At 39.8% G+C, this 22,911-nt stretch overlaps 1 protein-coding gene across 2 annotated transcripts in view; it reads right to left on the reverse strand.

Moving 5' to 3' along the window:
• Positions 1 to 22,622, reverse strand: part of MINDY2 (MINDY lysine 48 deubiquitinase 2) — a 69,772-nt gene extending 47,150 nt beyond the window's left edge. For both annotated transcript variants that reach the window (XM_070578947.1, XM_070578937.1), the window contains exons 1-2: positions 19,619 to 22,622; positions 9,624 to 9,681 (exon numbers count right to left, since the gene is read on the reverse strand). In XM_070578947.1, coding sequence (XP_070435048.1) covers positions 9,624 to 9,681; positions 19,619 to 20,797 — 1,237 coding nt within the window. In that variant the 5' untranslated portion in view covers positions 20,798 to 22,622. The remainder of the gene's footprint in view (positions 1 to 9,623; positions 9,682 to 19,618) is intronic.
• Positions 22,623 to 22,911: the final 289 nt, after the last annotated feature.

The raw sequence follows: 22,911 nt of genomic DNA on the forward strand, positions 1-22,911 counted from the left end.
CCTTTTTATGCAACTTAAATTCTATGGTCCATCATTATAATCACTGTCTATACACACCTTCAATTCTCTAGACTCTTTCTTCCACATACTCACTTGGCAAAAACCCAGCTCTAGTCAAATCCTCTTCCCCCATATTCAGCCTATACTCATGTGGCTGAATGTGACTGGAGAAATCATACCACCATACTGGTTGCTCTCACTAACCTCAGAGGTAATGCTCAGGAATCACACTGCATCTCCCCAATCACTTTCCCACTCCTCTAGATAATCATTTTATACCTTCCCGATTATCTTCAACAACTCCTCCTTCATTCTCACTCTCAGCTGATGACCTGGTTTCCTACTTCACTGAGAAAATAAAAGCACTCAGAAGACCTTCTATGAGCTACCACAACCACATCTACTCATCTACCTGCATCTATTTTTAATACATTCTATCTTCTCTCTTATTGCTATGGATGAACTATCTGTACTTTCTAAGACAGTTCTTATAGTTGTCTAAAGTACTCTTTCCAATTCCTTTCCTCTAATTTTCTCTTTTTAAGAATAGCTTTAGTGAGACACAATTCACATACCATACAATTAATCCATTTAAAGTGTAAAATTCAATGTATTTAAAGCGTATTAATGGGATTGTGAAATCATCATCACAATCCAATTTTGAAACATTTTTGTCCCCCCCAAAAGAAATTCTGTACCAATTAGCAGTCAATCCCTATTTCTTCCCCTGTCTCCCATTTCTAAGTAACCACTAATCTACTTTTTGTCCCTATAAATTTGCTATTCAGGACATTTCATATAAATGGAATCATACAATATGTGGTCTTTTCTGACTTGTCTTCTTTGACTTAGCATAATGTCTTTAAGTTTTATCCATATTATACCATGTATCAGTACATTCCTTTTTATGGCTGAATAATATTTCATGGTATGGATATACCACATTTTGTTTACCTACCCATCAGTTGATGTACATTTGGGTTGTTTCCATTTTTTGGCTATTACGAATAATGCTGCTATGAACATTCCTGTACAACTTTTTGTGTCGACAGGTGTTTTTACTTCCCTTGGGTGAAATTGCAGGGTCATATGGTAATTCAATGTTTAACTTATTAAGGAACTTCCCAAAGTGGCTGTATTATGTTACATTCCTATTGGCTATGTATGAGGGTTTCCAATTTTGTCTTGTACCCACCCTAATCAGGTTTTCATTCCATGCACTTGCTGAGATTACCAATGACCTCCTTATGGCTCAATCAACAGTCAATTTTTAGTCTTCATCCTGATTGACCTATTATCAGCATTTGATCCAGCTAATCTCTCTCTTCATTGAAACTCTTCTTCATTTGATTCTAGGAAATCAGTCTCCTGGTTTTCTTCTACCTGGCTGAACACATCTGTTCTTCCTTCTTCCCCAATTTCTAATCCATGGCATGTCCCAAACTCAGTCCATTGATCTCTTGCCTTCTCTATCTACATTCATTCTCTTCATGACCTCACTAAGTCTAACTAACATTTATATGTTGCCTGCTCCAAATTTACAGCTAGATCTGCACTGTCCTATACATTAGCCAGTTGCTACATGAATTTAAATTAATTAAAATTAAATTTAATATTCAGTTCCTCAGTCGTATTAGTTACATTTTAAGATCTCACGAGCCACATGCGGCTAGTGGTTACCAAATTGGATAGCATGGATTCAGAACATTTCCATCATCACAGAAAGACCTATTGTACAGTTCTGATCTAGACCTCTTCTCTAAACTCTAGATTTACATATCCAACTGCCTTCCTGATATCTCCACTTGGATGTCAAGAAATATCTCAAAACCAAAATCCTGATATTCCTCCATAAAACATGTTCCTTCCATTTTTTTTCCTGTTTCAGTTGATGTTACCTCTATCCTTCCAGTTGTTCAAGTCAAAAACCATGGGATGGGTCGGATATCAGCGTCATGGCCGAGTGAGCTTGCCCAGGACTCTCTCCCCTCCAACATACAACAAAAAGGAGCAACTATATTCCAACAACAACAGAAAATAATAATATCCTAATAGCACAGGAATCCTCGGAGACCCACAGCAGCTGAACAATGGAGGGCGGAGAGGCTGGAGGCCCCCTTGGAGGAGCTGGAAGTGGGTAAGAGAGATCTTCCCTCCCTCCCCTAAAGACTGGGATTGCTACATGGGAGGCTCCGAGAGGGGAGGAGCAGCGGAGGGGTCCTGCATCTGCAGGACCACCCACGACTCCCACGGCTGTGCAGCCCAGATGGAAGCCCTCTAATGGGGGGAAAGCTTCATGGGTTGACCTCAGCAAGCCAAGACCCCAGGAGAGCAGATAGCGAGAGCTGATTGGGAAACCGAGTCTGGGTGTGAGAGAAGGTGCCCCTCCCTCCCCCAACCCGTGCTGTGCGGGTGATCTGAGGTGAAGGCAGGGCACTCAGAATATGCGCTCTTGACCCCCATCTAGTGGTCAGGGGCTGTAACTGCAACTGAAAAATAGCACCATGGGGAAGACCCGTCATTTTTCCAGCATCCATCAATTCATCAAATCTCCAGACCAGAGGGGAAACAAGCACCCAGAATTATGCCCTGAGTACTCAGAAATAAGTAAACTAAATGAAAATGAATTTAGAATAGCTACAGTCAAAAAACTCAATGAGGTAAAGGAAAATATAGAGAAACAAGTCAATGAGTTCTGGAGTTACTTCACAAAAGAGATTGAAACTATAAAGAAGAATCAATCAGAAATACTAGAGATGAAAAATACAATGCGCAAGATAAAACAGAATATGGATTCCCTGAATGCCCATGTAGATGCCATAGAGGAGCAAATCAGCATAATCGAAGATAGACAGGTTGAATGTCTCCAGACAGAGGAAAAGAGAGAATTAAGAATAAAAAGGAATGAAGAAAATCTCTGAGAAATAGTTGACTCAATGAGGAAATGCAATATAAGAATAATTCGAATCCCCGAGGGGGACGAAAAGGAGAATGGAGCAGAAAGTGTGCTCAAAGGAATAATAGTAGAGAACTTCCCAAATCTAGAGAATGAGAGAGAAATATGTGTGGAGGAAGCTTTCGGGTCTCTTAGATATGTCAATGTAAAAAGACCTACCGCAAGGCATATAGTAGTAAAACTGGCAAAAGTGAATGACAAAGAAAGAATACTCAGGGCAGCAAGGCAGAAGAAAATAACCTACAAAGGAACCCCTATCAGACTTTCAGCAGATTTCTCTGCAGAAACCTTACAAGCTAGGAGAGATTGGAATGACATATTCAAAACTTTAAAAGATAACAATCTTCAGCCAAGAATACTCTATCCAGCAAAAATATCCTTTAGATATGAGGGAGAAATTAAATCTTTCCCAGACAAACAAAAGCTAAGGGACTTCGTAGCCACGAGACCACCCCCCCCCCCCACAAGAAATACTCAAGAAGGCCCTCATACCTGAAAAAAGAAAAAAAGGGAGAAAGGGGTCACAAAACACAGAATAAAGAGATAAGTAGATAGAATCAGAATAGGATAGCAAATATACAACTATAACATTAGGATAAAGGGAAGGAAAACACCAAAAACAAAGACAATCTTATCACTTTAACCACAAACTCACAACACAAGTTGGAATAAGAGATGACAATAATAACTTAGGAGGGAAGGAGGAAAGGGACTGAATCAGTTCAGGCTAAGGAAATAAGAGGCCACCAGAAAATGGACTATGTTATACACAAGATTGTGAATACAAACTTCAGGGTAGCCACTAACCTTAAAAACAGAAGAGAGACACAAAAAATAAGGAAGGAAATAAAAAACTGCAGATGTCAATGGGTAGGCCAAAACACACAGGACAAGAAACAAAGGTAATGCAGGAAAAGCAGAAAATGAGTGACAGAATGACAGCATTAAGCCCTCATGCATCGATAATCACCCTCAATGTAAACAGACTGAACTCTCCAATAACAAGACACAGAATGGCAAGATGGATTAAAGAACAAGATCCAACAATCTGTTGCCTCCAGGAAACACACCTCAGCTGCAACAACAAACACAGGCTCAGAGTGAAGGGGTGGGAGACGATAATCCAAGCTAATGGTAAACAAAAGAAAGCAGGTGTTGCAATACTTACATCAGACAAAGTAGATTTCAAGATAAGGCAGGTAAAGAGAGACATAGAGGATCAGTATATAATGATCAAAGGGACACTACATCAAGAAGAAATAATGCTTATAAGTATCTATGCACCTAACACAGAAGCACCAAAGTTCATAAAGCAACTATTAACAAACCTAAAAGAAGATATTAAAAATAACTCAATAATAGTAGGGAACCTCAACACCTCACTCACATCATTGGACAGATCATCCAGACAGAAAATCAACAAGGAAACGGTGGAATTAAATGAAAAGCTAAAACAGTTTGACTTAATAGACATATATAGAACACTCCAACCAAAAACAGCAGAATACACATTCTTCTCAAGTGCACATGGAACATTCTCAAGGATAGACCATATGTTGGGAAACAAGGCAAGCCTCTATAAATTTTAAAAAACTGAAGTAATAGCAAGCATCTTCTCCAATCATAATACTATAAAGCTAGAAATTAATTACAAGAAAAAAGCTGAGAAAGGGACAAAGATGTGGAGACTAGACAATATGCTATTGAACAAGCAATGGATCATTGAAGAAATCAAAAAATATCTGGAGACAAATGAAAATGATAACATGTCATACCAACTCATATGGGATACAGCAAAAGCTGTATTAAGACGGAAATTCATCGCAATACAAGCACACGTTAACAAACAAGAAAAATCCCAAATAAGCAACCTCAAATTACACCTAACTGAATTAGAGAAAGAAGAACAAACAAAGCCCAAAGTCAGCAAAAGGAGAGAAATAATAAAAATCAGAGCAGAAATAAATGCTATTGAAACAAAAAAGGCAGTAGAAAGGATCAATGAAACAAAGAGCCAGTTTGTTGAGAAGATAAATAAAATTGACAAACCCCTAGCCAGTCTTATGAAGAAAAAAAGAGAGAAAGCTCAAATAAACAAAATCTGAAATGAAAGAGGAGAAATAACAACAGACTCCGCAGAAATACAATGGGTTATAAGAGAATACTATGAAAAACTATATGCTAACAAAATGGATAACCTAGAGGAAATGGATAAATTCTTAGACTTTTACAATCTCCCAAAGCTAAGTCAAGAAGAAGCAGACAGTCTGAACAGACCAATCACAAGCAAGGAGATTGAAACAGCAATCAAAATCATCCCAAAGAATAAAACCCCAGGACCAGAGGGCTTTCCTGGGGAATTCTACCAAATTTTCAGAGGATTTAATACCTATACCTTTCAAGCTATTCCAAAAATTTAGGGAGGATGGAACACTTCCTAACACATTCTATGAGGCCAACATCACGCTCATACCAAAGCCTGACAAGGACAACACGAAAAAGGAGAACTACAGGCCAATATCGCTGATGAACATAGATTTCAAAAATTCTCAACAAAATTTTGGCAACTCGAATTCAGCAATACATCAAAAGGATCATACATCATGATCAAGTGGGATTCATACCAGGGACTCAGGGATGTTTCAACATCCGCAAGTCAATCAACGTGATACACCATATCAACAAATTGAGGAATAAAAACCACATGATCATCTCAATAGATGCAGAGAAAGCATTTAACAAGATCCAACAGCCATTTATAATAAAAACTCTGAACAAAATGGGGATGGAAGGAAATTACCACAACATAAAAAAGGCCATATATGACAAACCCACAGCCAACATCATACTCAATGGGCAAAAACTGAGCGCCATCCCCCTGAAAACAGGAACGAGACAAGGATGCCCTCTATCACCACTCTTATTTAACGTAGTACTGGAGGTTTTGGCCAGAGCAATTAGGCAAGAGAAAGGAATAAAAGGAATCCAAATAGGGAGGGAAGAAGTGAAACTCTCACTGTTTGCAGATGACATGATCTTATATATAGAAAACCCCAAAGAATCCATTGGAAAACTTTTAGAAATAATCAACAACTACAGCAAAGTTGCAGGATATAAAATCAACTTACATAAATCAGTAGCATTTCTATACTCTAATGAACTAACAGAAAAAGAACTCAAGAACACAATACCATTCACAATTGCAACAAAAAAGAATAAAATACCTCAGGGTCCTCGGGGTGAATTTAACTAAGGAACTGAAGGACCTATACAACGAAAACTACAAGGCTTTCCTGAAAGAAATGGGGATGAGGACATAAAGAGATGGAAAGACATTCCATGTACATGGATTAGAAGAATAAACATAGTTAAAATGTCCATACTACCTAAAGCAATCTACAGATTCAATGCAATCCCAAAATCCCAATGACGTTCTTTACGGAAATAGAACAAAGAATCCTAAAATTCATATGGGGCAACAAAAGACCCTGAATTGCTAACGCAATCCTGAGTAAGAAGAACAAAGCCGGAGGCATCACAATCCCTGACTTCAAAACATACTACAAAGCTACAGTAATCAAAACAGCATGGTACTGGTACAAAAACAGGTGCACAGATCAATGGAACAGAATTGAAAGCCCAGAAATAAAACCACACATCTATGGACAGCTAATCTTCGACAAAGGAGCTGAGGGCCTACAATGGAGAAAAGAAAGTCTTTTCAACAAATGGTGCTGGGAAAACTGGAAAGCCACATGTAAAAGAATGAAAATTGACCATTCACAAAAATAAACTCTAAATGGATCAAAGACCTAAAGGTCAGACCTGAAACCATAAGGCTTCTAGAGGAAAATGTAGGCAGTACACTCTTTGACATCAGTATTAAAAGGATCTTTTCAGACACCATGTCTTCTCAGAGAAGGGGAACAACAGAAAGAATAAACAAATGGGACCTCATCAAACTAAAGAGCTTCTTCAAGGCAAATGAAAACAGGATTGAAACAAAAAGACAACCCACTAATTGGGAAAAAATATTTGCAAGTCATATATCCGACAAAGGGTTAATCTCCATAATATATAAAGAACTCACACAACTCAACAACAAAAAATCAAACAACCTGATCAAAAAATGGGCAGGAGACATGAACAGACATTTCTCCAAAGAAGATATACGGACAGCCAATAGGTACATGAAAAGATGTTCATCATCACTGATCATCAGGGAAATGCAAATCAAAACTACACTAAGATATAACCTTACACCCGTTAGAATGGCAAAAATATCCAAAACAAAAAGTAACAAGTGTTGGAGAGGTTGTGGAGAAAAAGGATCCCTCATGTACTGCAGGTGGGAGTGCAAATCAGTGCAGCCACTATGGAAAACAGTATGGAGGCTTCTCAAAAAACTAAAAATAGAAATACCATATGACCCAGCCATGCCACTACTGCGTACCTATCCAAAGAACTTGAAATCAGGAATTCCAAAAGTCCCATGCATCCTTATGTTCATTGCAGCATTATTTACAATAGCTAAGATGTGGAAGCAACCTAAATGTCCATCAACAGATGATTGGATAAAGAAGATATGGTGTATAGATATACAATGGAATATTACTCGGCCATAAAAAAGAATAAAATCCTCCCATTTGCAACAACATGGATGGACCTTGAGGGAATTATGTTAAGTGAAATAAGCCAGATAGAGAAGGACAATCTCTGTACAACTCCACTCATATGAGGAATTTAAACATGTGGACAAAGAGAACAGATGAGGGGCTACCAGGGGAAAAGGGGGGTGGGGGTTGGGCACAAAGGGTGAAGGGGTGCACCTACAACACGACCGACAAACAATAATGTACAACTGAAATTTCACAAGATTGTGAACTATCATAAACTCAATAAAAAAAAATAAAAATAAAATAACCACAAAAAAACAACCATGGGATGATCCTTGACTCCCCTCTCACTCTCACCCCACATTCAACTGATAAGCAAATTCTGGCAGCTCTATGTCCAGAACTGACCACATTTTATAATCTCCACTTCTACTACCCTGTTTGAAGCCATGATCTTTTGCCAGTTGTAATAGCTTTCTAACCGATCTCTCTGCTTCTATCCTTACCCCCGCTCTAAGCTCTATTTTCAACATAAAAGCCAGAGAATTCTTGTTAAATTCAAAGTCAAATCATGTTAGTCCTCTGTTCAAAATCCTCTAATGGCTTCCCAGCTCACTCACAGCAAAAGTCAAAGTCGCTATAATAGCCTACTGGACCCTATATGATCTGACCCCATTACCTCTCTAATCTCATCTCCTACTACCTCCCCTTTGCACACTTTTTGGCAGTCAATTCTGGCTATTCCTCAAAAGCACCAAACATATTTCAGCTTTCCCCACAAAATATAATTTAGAAATCACAAAGTTTAAGAATCACTAGGCTAGACTAAAAGAGCTATAAATAGAAATTCTATTTCCAGATATCTAGGTATTCAAAGTAATCTACCCATAACTACGAAGTTCCCTAGCCAGTGAACGAGATTACATAAAGAAAAGCATCTTCCAAAAGCTGCAATCTCAATTATTTAACTAAGCCTATATCTTACAAAAAATCAGTTAGTGGGGCTGGCCCCGTGGCCAAGGGGTTAAGTTCACTTTGGTGGCCCAGGGTTTCACCAGTTCAGATCCTGGATGCCGACATGGCACCGCTCATCAAGCCATGTCGAGGTGGCGTCCCACATGCCACAAGTAGAAGGACCCACAACTATATGCTCGGGGGCTTTGGGGAGAAAAAGGAACAATAAAATCTTAAAAAAAAAAAATCAGCTAGTTGTCTGGAATGTTGTAGACAAACTAATCAGTTGGCAAGATTTTTTTTTAAATAAAAATTTAATTACTAAAAAAAGAGTAAGAATATGGATTAAGATTTCCTATTTGGTAATAGTATAAATATATAAATTCTTATTTGCTAAACTGTAAAAGACTACAGTGTGATATACAACTACCTGCTCTGTAAACAAGTTCTACTCAATGCAGCTGGTCTGCAAACTGTGTATTACTGGACTGTTTTGAAATAAGAAGCTTGCGTAAGAATGCAATTCAATACACTGCTTCCTTCATGAAGAAGATTTTGCTCTGGAAAAATTTCAGATGAACTAAACAATGTGCTTGCTAATGTAAATGTTTTACATTCTGGTACAAGCCCCTATCACACTCCAGGCTGGTTAACATTTCCTACACTGGCACAGGTCCATGAATCATACTTTGGGTAGCACTGCTCTAAATCATCTCCTGGGTCTTTAATTCAAGTCTACGTGATATTTTTTTAACACTTTCTACATGCAAGGTCAGAGTTTCTGTGCCATTTCCCATTCTGCAACTTATTGGAATTAATATGTATCTTGTTTTCTAGATATCATCCAGTCTCCTGATTTATATTACAGAATTTTAATGCTGGTCTGAAAGAAGGCTTTAAAAAAAGAAAGAAAGAAGGCTTTAACATCTAAGAACAGTAGCAAACATAAGCATTTTTAATTAAGAGATTCAAAATTATAATTTTAAAATAGATTATATAATAGCACTTCAGAAAGGTGAGATTCAGCAATATATTAGCTTTGAAAAATTTGTTTTATTTTGAAAGAGATATAAAATCATCCACTTTTCAACACTAACCTAAATATTCCATCAGCTGTTCAGCAGTTATGATTTCCATCATCGGTGGAAGTTTCACCTGAAAAACAAAGTATTTTTTCTATAAAATCAAATGTTTTAGGTGACTAAAGTGTTTCTTCAGTCAGAAACACAAGTATGTATGCATATATAGGTATCTCTTATATGTATGCATTAACATTCACATTATTAAAATCTTTATAAATAATCTTTATAAAACATAAAATCAATCCTATCAAGATAAAATTTACAGGGTGATACAAGATCTCACAGAGACATTGAGAACTCTGTTTTCAAAGCCAAGTGCTATGCCTTTCACAACCCACCATGATTATCATTAGGCACCTGCAACAGCATCCTGCATGATAGAAAATGTGGTTAAAGGACAGGAAGAGGCACTAAATGTGTTGTGACAGGTCACCCACAGAGCAGTTTTACTGAGGACAAGCTTGAATACAGCTCAATATTCCATTACTTCAGTCTACCTTGGCCATTTTTATCGTTGAATGGCTACAATGAATACAGTAGTAAAATATTAGTCATTCACTGAAGAATTCAAACTGTATGATTCCACCTGTAAAGTTTGAAAACAGGCAAAAATTAGGGGCCGGCCCCGTGGCTGAGTGGTTAAGTTTGCACACTCTGCTTTGGCAACCCACGGTTTCGCCTGTTTGGATCCTGGGTGTGGACATGACACTCCTCATGAGGCCATACTGAGGTGGCGTCCCACATGCCACAACTAGAAGGACCCACAACTAAAATATACAACTATGTACTGGGGGGATTGGGGGAGAAAAAAAGCAGAAAAAAAAAAGAAGATTGGCAACAGTTGTTAGCTCAGGTGCCAATCTCTAAAAAAAAAAAAATTGGCAAAATTAAACTATATTGTTTAGAGCTACAAACTTGGTGCTAAAACTATAAAGAAAAGTAAGGAAATGGATACTATAAAACTCAGGATTATGGTTAGCCTCAGGGGTAAGGAGTTCTAGTTGGAAAGGGGCATATAAGAGGGTTCTGGGGTGCTGGCAATGCTCTATTTCTTTCTTTCTAATTTACTTTTAAAGATTTTATTTTTCCTTTTTCTCCCCAAAACCCCCCCGTACATAGTTGTATAGTTTTAGTTGTGGGTCCTTCTAGTTGTGGCCTGTGGGATGCCATCCCAGCATGGCCTGATGAGCAATGCCATGTCCACGCCCAGGATCCGAACTGAAGAAACTCTGGGCCGCCGAAGCAGAGTGCGCGAACTTAACCACTCGGCAAGGGGGCCGGCCCCAATGCTCTATTTCTTGACTTGCATGGTAGTTCCACTGCTGTTTGCTTTATGATTTGTTAAACTGGACATATCTGTTTTATATACTTTTCTGTATGTATTATCTTTCACAATAAAAAAGTTAAAAGTAGATACATTATAATCATATTTAAGTTTGTAAAGTTAATTCAGCTGCAACACTAGTTTAAAATAATTTTTCAAATTAATTATCAGATTAGTTACAGAGATATTACAGCCGATAATTGTAAATATTTTAACAGACTTATTCAAAAGCATACTCCATGGCACATTCATAGAATAGGAGAAAAATAAATACTGTAGGATGGAAACTCAAACAAAGTAATTAGTACATCAGTGATAGGAGAATAGCAACATAACATAAATCAGCAATTTCTCCAACAATTCCCCCAAGTGTTGAAGAAGGTGCTCTGGGTGTTTGTGTTACTAAATGTGGTAATCACATGTCACAATTTTCTGTTTGTTTTAATCAATGAATAAAATAAGATCTAAAAAAGATCCCTATAAAATAAAACAGTTTGAGACCCTTGGAGAGCATACATGACAGTTGATGCTTACGACTTAGTCATCAAGCAGATTTAACACTCAGTGAAAACCAAGAGATGCCATGGAGGTTTTGATCATTACCTGATTCTAAATTATTTTTACTTTCTTTGACATGTTTTTTTGAAGTTTTAGGTTTACAGAAAAATTGAGCAGAAAGTACAGAGAGTTTCCACATATGATGTATTTTTTAATTGAAACTCATCAGCAATTTATGGTCCCCTGCTTGTTTTTCTAAGTAAAGTTTCATTGGAACACAGCCACTTTCATTTGTTTATATATTGTCTTTGGCTGCTTTTGCACTACAATAGCAGAGATGAATCTTTGCAACAGGGACCATATGGCCCAGAAGGCCTAAAATATTTACTATCTGATCCTTTACAGAAAGTTTGCTGATGCCTGCTTTAGATAATTGTAACTTACTATATAATATTTTATCAAGGTGCTTCAGTACCACTTTTGAAAGGTCTGATATTTAACCCAGTAGTTTATATTCACTGTAAATGTTTATACTTTGAACAATTGTCAGACCAATCCAGAAGTCCCATTTACACCTAATAATGTTTCTTAAACAAAATAAGACCTACACATTCTTTTATTCCAGACAGATTCACTGCAGAAATACATTCACCAGAAAATTCCATAAACAAATAGCTTATTCTCTGCTTTGGTTAATGTAGTAGGCCTACAATAAAACTGTCAAAATAAGAAGCCAAGGGACTAACAAGTATATGTTTTTGGGAAATAACATTCTACAATCCTAGATTTCTACAAACAGATGATTTCAGGGTTTAGCCTTGAAATTTCCAAATAATAACTGTCTACCATGTCTTGCTTCAAACCTTTGAAATAGGAAATGACTACTTCTATACTGATTTTAGAAGTAGGACAACAAATACACAAATATTTTAAGCGACATTCACAAGCATACTCAGTGGTATATTCGTTTCCTGAATCTTGGCCAATAAAATATTCTGGATGTTCACTAATACAAGGGACAAAAAGAGTGTAATAGTGAAGAAATGCCTGCCTCCCACTAATACTTCGGAGCCATCAACACATCTTAATTGTTTTTTAACCACAAAATGACCTTCCTGAAAGCTTGCTTCTCTTTTTGCTTTCCTCTACCACCATCACCCCAAAAGCAAGTGCCAAAGGTTTTGTTAATGATCCTAAAACTTTCACTCCTTTGTCTCTTTAGATTTTATTAAATAAGAAACAGGGCCCCGTGGCCGAGTGGTTAAGTTCGCACACTTCGCTTCGGCAGCCCAGGGTTTTGCCGGTTCAGATCCTGGGTGCAGACATGGCACTGCTCCTCAAACCATGCTGAGATGGCATCCCTCATGCCACAACTAGAAGGACCCAACCCACAACTAAAAATACACAACGATGTACCAGGGGCCTTTGTGAGAAAAAGGAAAAATAAAATCTTTAAAAAAACAACAACAAAAAAAACCCAGAGGGGGCAGGGCCTGGCAGCCTAGTGGTTAAGTTCAGTGTGCTCCACTTTGGTGGCCTGGGTTCAGTTCCCAGGCGTGGACACACACCACTCATCTGTCAATGGCCATGCTGTAGAGGCGGCTTGCAAACAAAAAGAGGAAGACTGGCAGTGGATGTTAGCTCAGGGTGAATCTTCCTCAGAAAAACAAAAACAAAAACCCAAAACCAACAACAGAAAAACCACACCAGGGTGGGCAGAGGCTGAAATGGAATGTTTGGCTCATCATCTGTTTTCCCATTTTTATAAGTAATAAACACACTTGCAAAACCTAAAAAGAGCTGTGTGCCTACTTCAGGAAAAAGGGAATATGAGAAAATTTGTGATTGTAACATTCCTACAAATCAGGAAATTAAAAACATAAAAGTAAAACCTAGTCAGAAGCAAGAAGAGATGTCTGTGAAAAGGGTACGAGAAAAGAAAAGCTATCAAGGAGGAAGGGAAAACTAGAGCAAAAACTCATTCCTGGCAAGAGGCTCACCCTCATGGTGCCTCACTCTGCAAGTGATAATGAGACAGATGGTAGGTCCACTTGAACTTCTTTGAATTTTCTGTTAATGGCCTTTTGCTCAGTTTGCTATTGAGTTTCCCATCTTTTTCTTTCTAATTTATAAAGCTCTTTGTAAATTAAGAAATTAGCCTTAGACACATAATCTGGCAAATAGTTCCCTCAGCCTGTGGTGTATGTTTGATTTAGCTCCCAGTGAGTTTTTTGGGGGGTATGCAGGGACAGGGATCTTTTTGCCCCCCCCCCCCTTTTTCCCTACAGAATCAAATGTATCAATCCTAATTTGACGTGGAGTAGGAGATGGTCTCATATCCTACTAAGCAAACAGAGAGGGAAAAAAATTTTCTACCCAAAAGGGTTAGGAGGAGCGGAGATGAGCTTATAGCATCTTAAATCAGAACAGTACATTCTTTCTTGTACTAAAATGCTATGTAATGATTACATATTACAATATTACATGTTCTGTATCACAATGTACAGTATAAATTATATACATATTTTTGAGTGTGTAGGCCTCAGAACCTATAACATATTTTCTATAAGAAAACAAAAGTATAACAAAGCAGGGACTCCCTCTATTATTAAAGTAATACCTTCATCAACATAAAAATATTAAGGCAGAAACTTTTAAAAATGTTTCATAATGCAAATAAATCTTACACAAAAGCAGAAAAATAATAGCATAGGGGCTGGCCCGGTGGCGCAGTGGTTAAGTATGCACATTCCACTTTGGCAGCCAGGGGTTCGCTGGTTCAGATCCCGGGTTCAGACATGGCTCCGCTTGGCAAGCCATGTTGTGGTAGGCTTCCCACACATAAAGTGGAGGAAGATGGGCACAGATGTTAGCTCAGGGTCAATCTTCCTCAGCAAAAAGAGGAGGATTGGCAGCAGATGTTAGCTCAGGGCTAATCTTCCTCAAAAGAAAAAAAAAGAAAAAGAAAAATAATAGCATAATGAACTTCCAGGTACCCATTACTCAACTTCAACATTTATAACCTAAGGCCAGTATCATCAGAAACTGAATTTTATATATCTTCTGACTTGTTGATTTTTATAAACACATATAATTAAATGGGTCACAGCCCTGAAATATACCTATAAATGGCATTGTTTTTGATAGATAAAATGAAAGAGAAAGGGAAAACTATAAAAAACACCAAATATAGTCTAAAGTAAAGAAGCAAAATAAAAATGTATTCCAAGACATAAATGAGGGTAAATTTACCTGGTGTCAGTAAAACAGAATTAGAAATTTGAGCTTGAATTAAATTTAATGAATAGATTTCCATCTTGATTTGTTGGATTATCACAGCTCGACTATTTTACAGATTATGAATGATCACCTACTCTCGACCAGTCCTAAACCAACTTTTAATTAAAACTCCAACAATTCCAACTTGGTACTTACCCTGTTTGATAATTTTATTTTATTTTTTAAATCTCTTTTAGAGATTGGCACCTGAGCTAACAGCTGTTGCCAATCTTTTTTTTTTTTTCTGACCAAATCCCCTCAGTACACAGTTGTATATTCTAGTTGCGGATCCTTCCAGTTGTGGCATGTGGCACACCGCCTCAACATGGCCTAATGAGCGGTGCCATGTCCACACCCAGGGTCCGAACCCTGGGCCGTGGAAGTGGAGCATGCAAACTTAACCACTCAGCCACATGGCTGGCCCCTGTTTGATCATTTTAACTGTCACCTCTCATCCAGAACCAGGGCACTTCCTTTGAATCACCCAAATCCTCCCAATATGTTCAATTTAGTGATTTTTCTCATTACTTCATCCTCCCCCCAAAGAGATGATCAACTGTTTCATTTTCAACTCTAATTCCACTGACTCTTCAGGAATCAACCCTTTAAAGCCCAATCCCCGATAACACTAACCAGCCATTCTTCCAGCTCCTATTTACAGGTATAAGAGAAATACTAGGGAAAAACCAAAAACAAAGCAAAGTTGATAGGCTAAAAGTGTTTAAAGAATACCCCAATTTATCCATTACCACTTATTACTTTCTACTCATACATGAAATTCCCAGGCACAATCTCCAATGACATTAGAACTTCTTTAAAATACAATGTACTTTTCCTACAAAACCTTCCTCTGGATGCTTTATAACTTCTCTCCTTCTTAATTACTGACAAGTTTGATAGCTATTACTGATGAGGTCAATTGTTATTCTGCCAAAAAGGAGAACGAATCCTCAAGGCTTCACCTGCCTTTCCATCTGCCTCTCTATCTTAACATGACTTTGTCTCTGTATTTTCCTTGTCCCATTCCTTCCATTACTTCAGAAAATGAGATTGTTGTTCCTTTTCTCCTAGAGAACTTTTACTACCTATCCTAAGGAGCTCATATTATTCTGACTTTTCAGTGACCTTGTCCCCACATCGGTCCTTTTTGGCAAAATCTTTCTTACTCCATGAGCTCCTTGATGCTGTTGCATTTGACAGTGGTAACTGACCACTTTTTTATCACAGTCTCTCTCCCAGACTATCATGGCATTGTCCTATTTCTAGTTCTCATTCATATCTCAAATTGTGCCTCCAATAGTTTCTTTTACACTCTCTTGTTCTTAATGCTTAGCATTCCCCTCCCCTCAGCAAGTTTAATCTTTATTCCTGTTTTCTCTATGTCTACTGGAGAACGGGGTGGAAGAGGGAGTGGGGAAATAGAGGGAGGATAGGGAGGATGTGTATGCTGGCAATTCGTAGTTTCTTACATATATTGGGATGGAAAAAAATTGAGAACTATTGCTCACCACTATCCATGGAGAATTCATTTATTCTCGTAGCTACCATACTTCTATCTATGCAGTAATTCCCCAATTCAATTTTCAATAATTTTGACCTCTTTTCTGAGACCCAGCCCATGCTTCTAAAGGCATATGAACATTTATATTTTTATGTCCCACTATCAACCATTTCCAACCGGACACAACCAAAGTTTGACATTAACTTTCCCATCTAAAGCACCTTCTCTATCTTTTGAATGAGCCAAGCAATCTCTACTACCCAGATTAGAAAAAGTGGTGTCATCTCCTTCATTTCCTATACCTAGTTAGTGATCAATTCATCATTTAGGCTGTGACATTATCCTCATCAAAAAGAAGGGGCAAAGGGGCTGGCCCCGTGGCCGAGTGGTTAAGCTCTCGCGCTCCGCTGCAGGCGGCCCAGTGTTTCGTTGGTTCGAATCCTGGGCGCGGACATGGCACTGCTCATCAGACCACGCTGAGGCAGCGTCCCACATAGCACAACTAGAAGAACCCACAACAAAGAATATACAACTATGTACCAGGGGGCTTTGGGGAGAAAAAGGAAATAATAAAATCTTTAAAAAAAAAAAAAGAAGGGGCAAAGAATTCCCCATCCAAAAGAACTATCCTCATCGATTCTTCCTGCTACACTCACAACAATCTTAGCCCTAGCCTAATCTCAAATGAAAAGACCACTTTCATCATGTCATTCCTCTGTCCAGTAATTTATAATAGCTCCCTATCATCAGCTATATACAAAGTCTAAACAATCCTAGTGATGGGTCCTCTGAAATCTGACAACTACCTTTATAGTCTATTTACTATTTTTCTCTACTATAGCATTTTTCAAACTTTTTGGTCTCAGGACCCTCTACAGTCCTAAACATTATTGAGGACCCCAAAGAGCTTTTGTCTATGTGGGTTATATCTATCGATACTTACCATACTGGAAACGAAAACTGAGAAAAATTTTAATCACAAGAATACAAAAGCACACATTCCACTAACTGTCAGAGCAATGATGTCATCACACATCATGTAGCCTAGAAAACTTCACTGACACTTGTGAGAGAATGACAGTGAAAAACGCAGATAACATAGTATTATTATGAAAATAGTTTTGACCTCTAAAACCCTTGGCTCACTTTGAGAACACTGCTCTATCCAACCTTGCTTCTCTTAAACCGTCTCCCTATCAATCATTGATGATTACTGATGAGTAATTTTTGTGTGCAGCAATAGCCTGGAGGCAGAAAGGCTAGGAAGCATAGATTTATAAAATAACCTCCAAATTCATTAGCATGTCTGCTCATTCCCAGCCTAACCCAACCTATCAATTTTATTTCCTGCTATTGCCGTTTCCTTCCCCTCCTCCTCTGCACTGCAACCAAGGCTGGAGTCCCCAGATAGAATAACCCCTTTTCTGCTTCAGCATCTTTGATTATGTACACTATTCCCTCTGCCTGGAAGGCCTTCTCTCACTCATTCTTCAGACCCAGTTCATAGGTTACCTCTTCTATGAAGCTTTCCCTTGACACATCCCATTCCCAATTACCCTTTCTCTGTAATTCTATAGCACATTTAGAACTTTTCACATTGTACTGTAATTATTGTTTATATGTCTGTCTCTCCAGTAATAGTGAACTAAATGAGGGCAGGCTTACATCTTACTCATCTTTGTATTTCTAGTACTTCGCACATAGTGGGAACCCAAATGTTTAATCATCCACTGAAGCCACTCTTTCAACGAGTCGGCTCAGTGCTCATCTAGCCCCAAATATTCCAGATCACAGTATTTGCTCCTTCCTCTGAACTTCTGGAGTACTATATAGAAACTAAGAAGACAGAAAAGCCTGAAGGAAATTATTATTCCTTCCTACAACTCTCTCTAGTCTGACATTCAAGGGTCTTCATCAAATGGCTCTTCTTCCCCTTTACAATTTTATTTTCTATTATTCTCCTATATGAACTTACCATTCCTGTCATCCAATACACACACACACACACACACACACACACACAATATCCATTCTATTTTCATCACTTTTGTTTACACCCTTCCCTCTCCCAGGGATTCCATTTTCCTATTCTTTTAAATTTTACTTTTCCTTAAAAGCTTGGTTCAAGACCCACAAATTCCATGAGGCTCTCTGGGACTATGCCAGACCAAAGGAAAATTTCCCCTTTTGGGATATCTAATGCATTTCAATCTGTTTCCTATAACCCACTATTTATAGTGTACTGTTTTGCATAGTTCTTTAATAATTTCAAGTAAAGCAATGCTGCAACCCCAAAGAGCTCGACAGCTCTTCAAGAGCAGACGCAGTCTTCCCTCAAAACATTTGAGTGCCATTAGGTACCACGTATTGGTAAGATTTCTAATCTTATTTCTTTTGCATCAGCCCTTGCTAGTAACAGGAAGACAAAAGCATGTAATAAATACTATTCCCTTTACTTGATTTTCTTCCTAACAGGTCAGAATAATCCAGATGTTTTTCCTGGGGACATTTTATGTGTAGACACAATTATCAATTTGAAAATAAAATATGTGCTATAAGATGCATCTTCTCAGCACCCTAAAACTGCAAGCTTAAATAAGACACTTCATTTACAGGCAACTCACGCTGAGGTTTCAATACACTTACTTTTGAAGGGCCCTTCTCTTTTTTGCTCCTTTACCTCGAATATATCTTATTGTAGTTGCTACAATTTCAGCTCCCTTAACACATTCTGATGAGTGGTTAATAATAATGCCAAACTACTTAAGTAGATCCAAAGAAATGAGGCAAGTAAAAATCACGCATAAAACGAAAATATAATCTTTGAAAACCAAGAAGAGATGGTAATTGAGTCTCAGACCAATGCTCTTCCTTAAATGGAATTTGTCTAAGGGGCCACATCTTCCCTATCACCATTTCCTTAAGTATCCACACCCAAATGGAGCAAGCATTAGTTGGAAAATAGAGCAAACAAAACCATCAAAACTCGCTCCCTGATATCATGGATTCATGGTATCTTCTGAAGATCATTCCCCCAAATTCTTCACTCTTCTGCATATGTGATAAAGTCAGTAAGATAGAAATAACATTCAAAATATAGTTTTTAAAAAATCGTAGGTTTTAGGATGCTCTAAGTCCTAGTTGTTTGTAAGTCTATCAACCACAACTGAATGTTGAACGCTCATTTAAACATTACAAGAGAGACCTGAGGTTGCCGGCAATTCCTTCTGATATACATATGAGAATATTCTTTCAACAAGGGAGTCCCGGAATGAATTTCGCGTAAGAAGAAAAGGGGCCTCATGACGAGGAAAGAAAGGAGGAACCCATCAGCTGACATGCAGCAGCTCCCTCACCCCGTTTTCTCCCTCCCCAAAAGTGTAGGGAATAGAAAGCTGCATAATGTACCTTCCAGGCCAGAAGCAAAACATTGAGGATGGCCAGCAAAGGGCAGGGTCCATTCTCATTCTGGGTGATGATGGGTGTGTTCTCTTCCTTCCACTGGATCCACTTGATGTGATAGACAGATTGTCCCGGGAAGCGTTCCTTGGAGGCCGCCAGCACCTGAGCTGCCTCCCCCTCCTCCTCCTCCCCCTCCTCCTCCCCTTTGCACAGAGGCACAGCCCCGGGCAACACTGCCGCGCCCTCCTCCTCCTCCTCTTCCTCGGGGACCCTGTTCTCAGCTCCCTCCTCACTATTGAACTCGGAGCTACTGGGGAAAGAATGCAGGTTCGAGAATGACTCCAGGGAGTCCAGGCTCGGCGATTCCCCAGGAGGGCTCGGGTCGCTGCAGCTGCTGCTGAGGCCGCCGGCGCTGCTGGGCTCCTCCGAGCCCGCGGCCGCCGACTCCGCCCGGCAGGTGCCGGTGGGATCCGGGCGGGCGCCCGCGTCTCCGGCCGGACCCAACCCATGGCCCGCTCCGGCCTCGGCTGTCTCGGGGGAGGCGGTCACCTTGTGCTGCCCTCCCAGCAGCGCCTTCTGGGCAGCAGGACTGGCCAAGTCGCTCTCCTTCAAGTCGGAGCCCGAGAAGGAGCTACAGGGTCCGGGAATCGGAGGAGAGCCGGCGGGAGAACCCGACTTCGGGAGGCTCCTCCTGGCGGCCGCCGCCCCCTGCCCATTCCCGCCGTCGCACTCCGCCGCCCATACTCCAGGACCATCCCCAGCGGCGAGCCTCGTCTCCTGTCTCCCTTCCTGCGGATAGCCTGTCCCTGGCGCTGGCACAGCGGCCACCCCGTTTTCTAGCGGCTGCAGGCTCTCGGGGCCGCTCTCCATACCCAGCCGCCCGCCCCTCGCTCTAAAGAGACCGCGGCGGGTTCTCCTCAGCCAGCGCCTCCGACGCCATGACAGCGGCCCTGGCAGATACGGCGCCCTTGCGCGGCCTCGGCCAGGCACGTCACGGGGGAGGGCCCCGGGAGCGCGCGCGCGCGCCGCCGCGCTGTCGGCCGGCTCTGGGCGTGCCTGCGCGCCGCCGGGCGAGGGCGAACTGCGCAGCTGCGGCCCAAACGGCCCCGCCCCCTCCTCGTGCTCGTGCGCCCGAGCTCGCGCTCGGAAGGCGGGGTGTGGCGGGCGTGGCCAGGAGGAAAACATTCTCTCCTTCTGTGGCCGGAAGTTGAACTCTGGGGCAGCCCGACCGCGCGGCTTCTTTAAAGGCTCGGCGGGCGGCGGGCAGTCGTGTTGTGCTCCTTTCGAGCTGGGTGGTGTGTGGCCCAGCCTGAGGCTCGGGGATGGGGAGTTGGCGGTAGTTGTAGTATTTGGCACAGAGCTCCTCCCCGAAGGGCTCAGGAGATTTGTTTCCCCAGCTTGTAATATGGAAAATTGAAGGAATTTCTTACGAGATACAGATGTTAAAGGCTGGGATCTACTGGAGGTGTTTGGATTACTACACTGCACAAATTCCAGTCTCCCTCGGTTTTGGCTGAGAAACACTGTGCTCCCCACCAGCTACTGGTGAAAACGCTCGCCCTACATGAGGCGTCAGTGCGGTTGTGGATATTGGCCTGCGCAGCAAAAAAAGTGGGTAATTTGGGCCAATCATAATAAATTAGCTTATGCTTGCATTAGCCAAGTCTGCGGTTTGGTTAACTTGGCCTCACCTTGCATGGAGTGGGAAGTGCCTGTTCCTGAAAAAGCGACTTTTCTAATTAGAATTGACTCCTCTTAAGGCCGTGCAGATTTCAGAGAGGACAGAGCAGGCTGGAAGTTTTATTGGTGACAAAATGGATTTAAGTCCTATTCTCATCTGTTCCCGCCAAGGGCTTTTTTTCTTTTCCTTTTTTTGCTTTTTTGTCTTTCAACATTTTCTAGTCTCCGGGGATGCAAAAGTTGACGACACTTTTTCCTTCGTAGTCAGGTATATAATACCTGATACCTAATAGAATGTGATCTTTTTGTATCTTTTGGTTAGAGAAGGTAGACACAATTACAAAGTAGTGTTTCATTCACTCAGTAGCAAGTACATTGCTGGTTACTGTGCTTGGCAGTGGAGATGTCGTGGTGACTAAGATAACAGGGCTCATACCATCATGGGGTTTACTGTCTAGTGTTTTTTGCTTATTGGTATATTTTTCATACTTGCTTGGAAACTATGGTTTCCTGAGAATGCAGAAGATGGAGCTCCTTCCACCTTTTTACATTGATAGAATATTATGATATTTATCCAACTCCTGGAAAAGAGGAAAATTAAGAAAGATAATGGAAAGCTTCTTCAGAATGTTGAATTTAGGAGTTTTGTGTATTTTTGGTCTCCATGTCAATCCATAAGCCATAAATACTATTGGTCAAATTAGAGTTTTTCCCTGAGAAAGAATTGCAAATGTTAACAGATTAAGATATATGCTGCTGGATTAAGCACTTTGGAGTATTTAAGGCCTTTAAGTGCAAATGAGAATATTATAGACTTCAAGAAATTCAGAATTTAGCGTGGTGCTTTGATTATAAAAAGATTGGTAAAGATGCATTATATGAATAGATTGAATGAATGAATCATTTACAGGCCACAAACCATAGTAGACCCCAAAATTGTGAAACACACATCTCAAATAATGGCCTTTCACCATTTTTCAAAAACTCTACTGAAATAAACCTGTACTTGCTCTGGTAGTTTTTATTGGTATATGTTTCAAATGCTCACATGCATAATTTAGTAGTTTATTTATAACAGAAAGAAACAGAACCAATTTTTCTTTTCATACGTTGTCAGTGATTATATAAGCCAAGATGAACAGCCATGAAAATGTGTGTATTTATGTAAGTTTGTGAAAATGTACATAGTTGTTTTTCCAAGGGAGGTGGGGAGTAGCATCTAGGGAGAAGAAAGTAAACTGAAAATGTCTCAGTCTTATATGACTTGTATGTATTTTTAGCTAAATGTGAGATAAGATGTATCATTTTAAAATAAAATGGTTATTATCCAAATTTTTAAAATTACTTTTCTAAGTTACAGATAGAATAGTCTTAAAAGTCAAATAATTTATATAAAAACAAAGCAGTTCCCTACTCTATCCCTCCACACTTTTGAGTGTTGTTCTTTTTTTCCTTTTTTTTTTTTTTGAGGAAGATTAGCCCTGAGCTAATGTCTGCTGCCAATCCTCCTCTTTTTGCTGAGGAAGATTGGCCCTGAGCTAACATCTGTGCCCATCTTCCTCTACTTTATATGTGGGATGCCTACCACAGCATGGCTTGATAAGTGGTACATAGGTCCG

Source organism: Equus przewalskii, chromosome 1, assembly GCF_037783145.1.
Source record: "Equus przewalskii isolate Varuska chromosome 1, EquPr2, whole genome shotgun sequence".
In the NCBI taxonomy this organism is placed as follows: domain Eukaryota; kingdom Metazoa; phylum Chordata; class Mammalia; order Perissodactyla; family Equidae; genus Equus; species Equus przewalskii.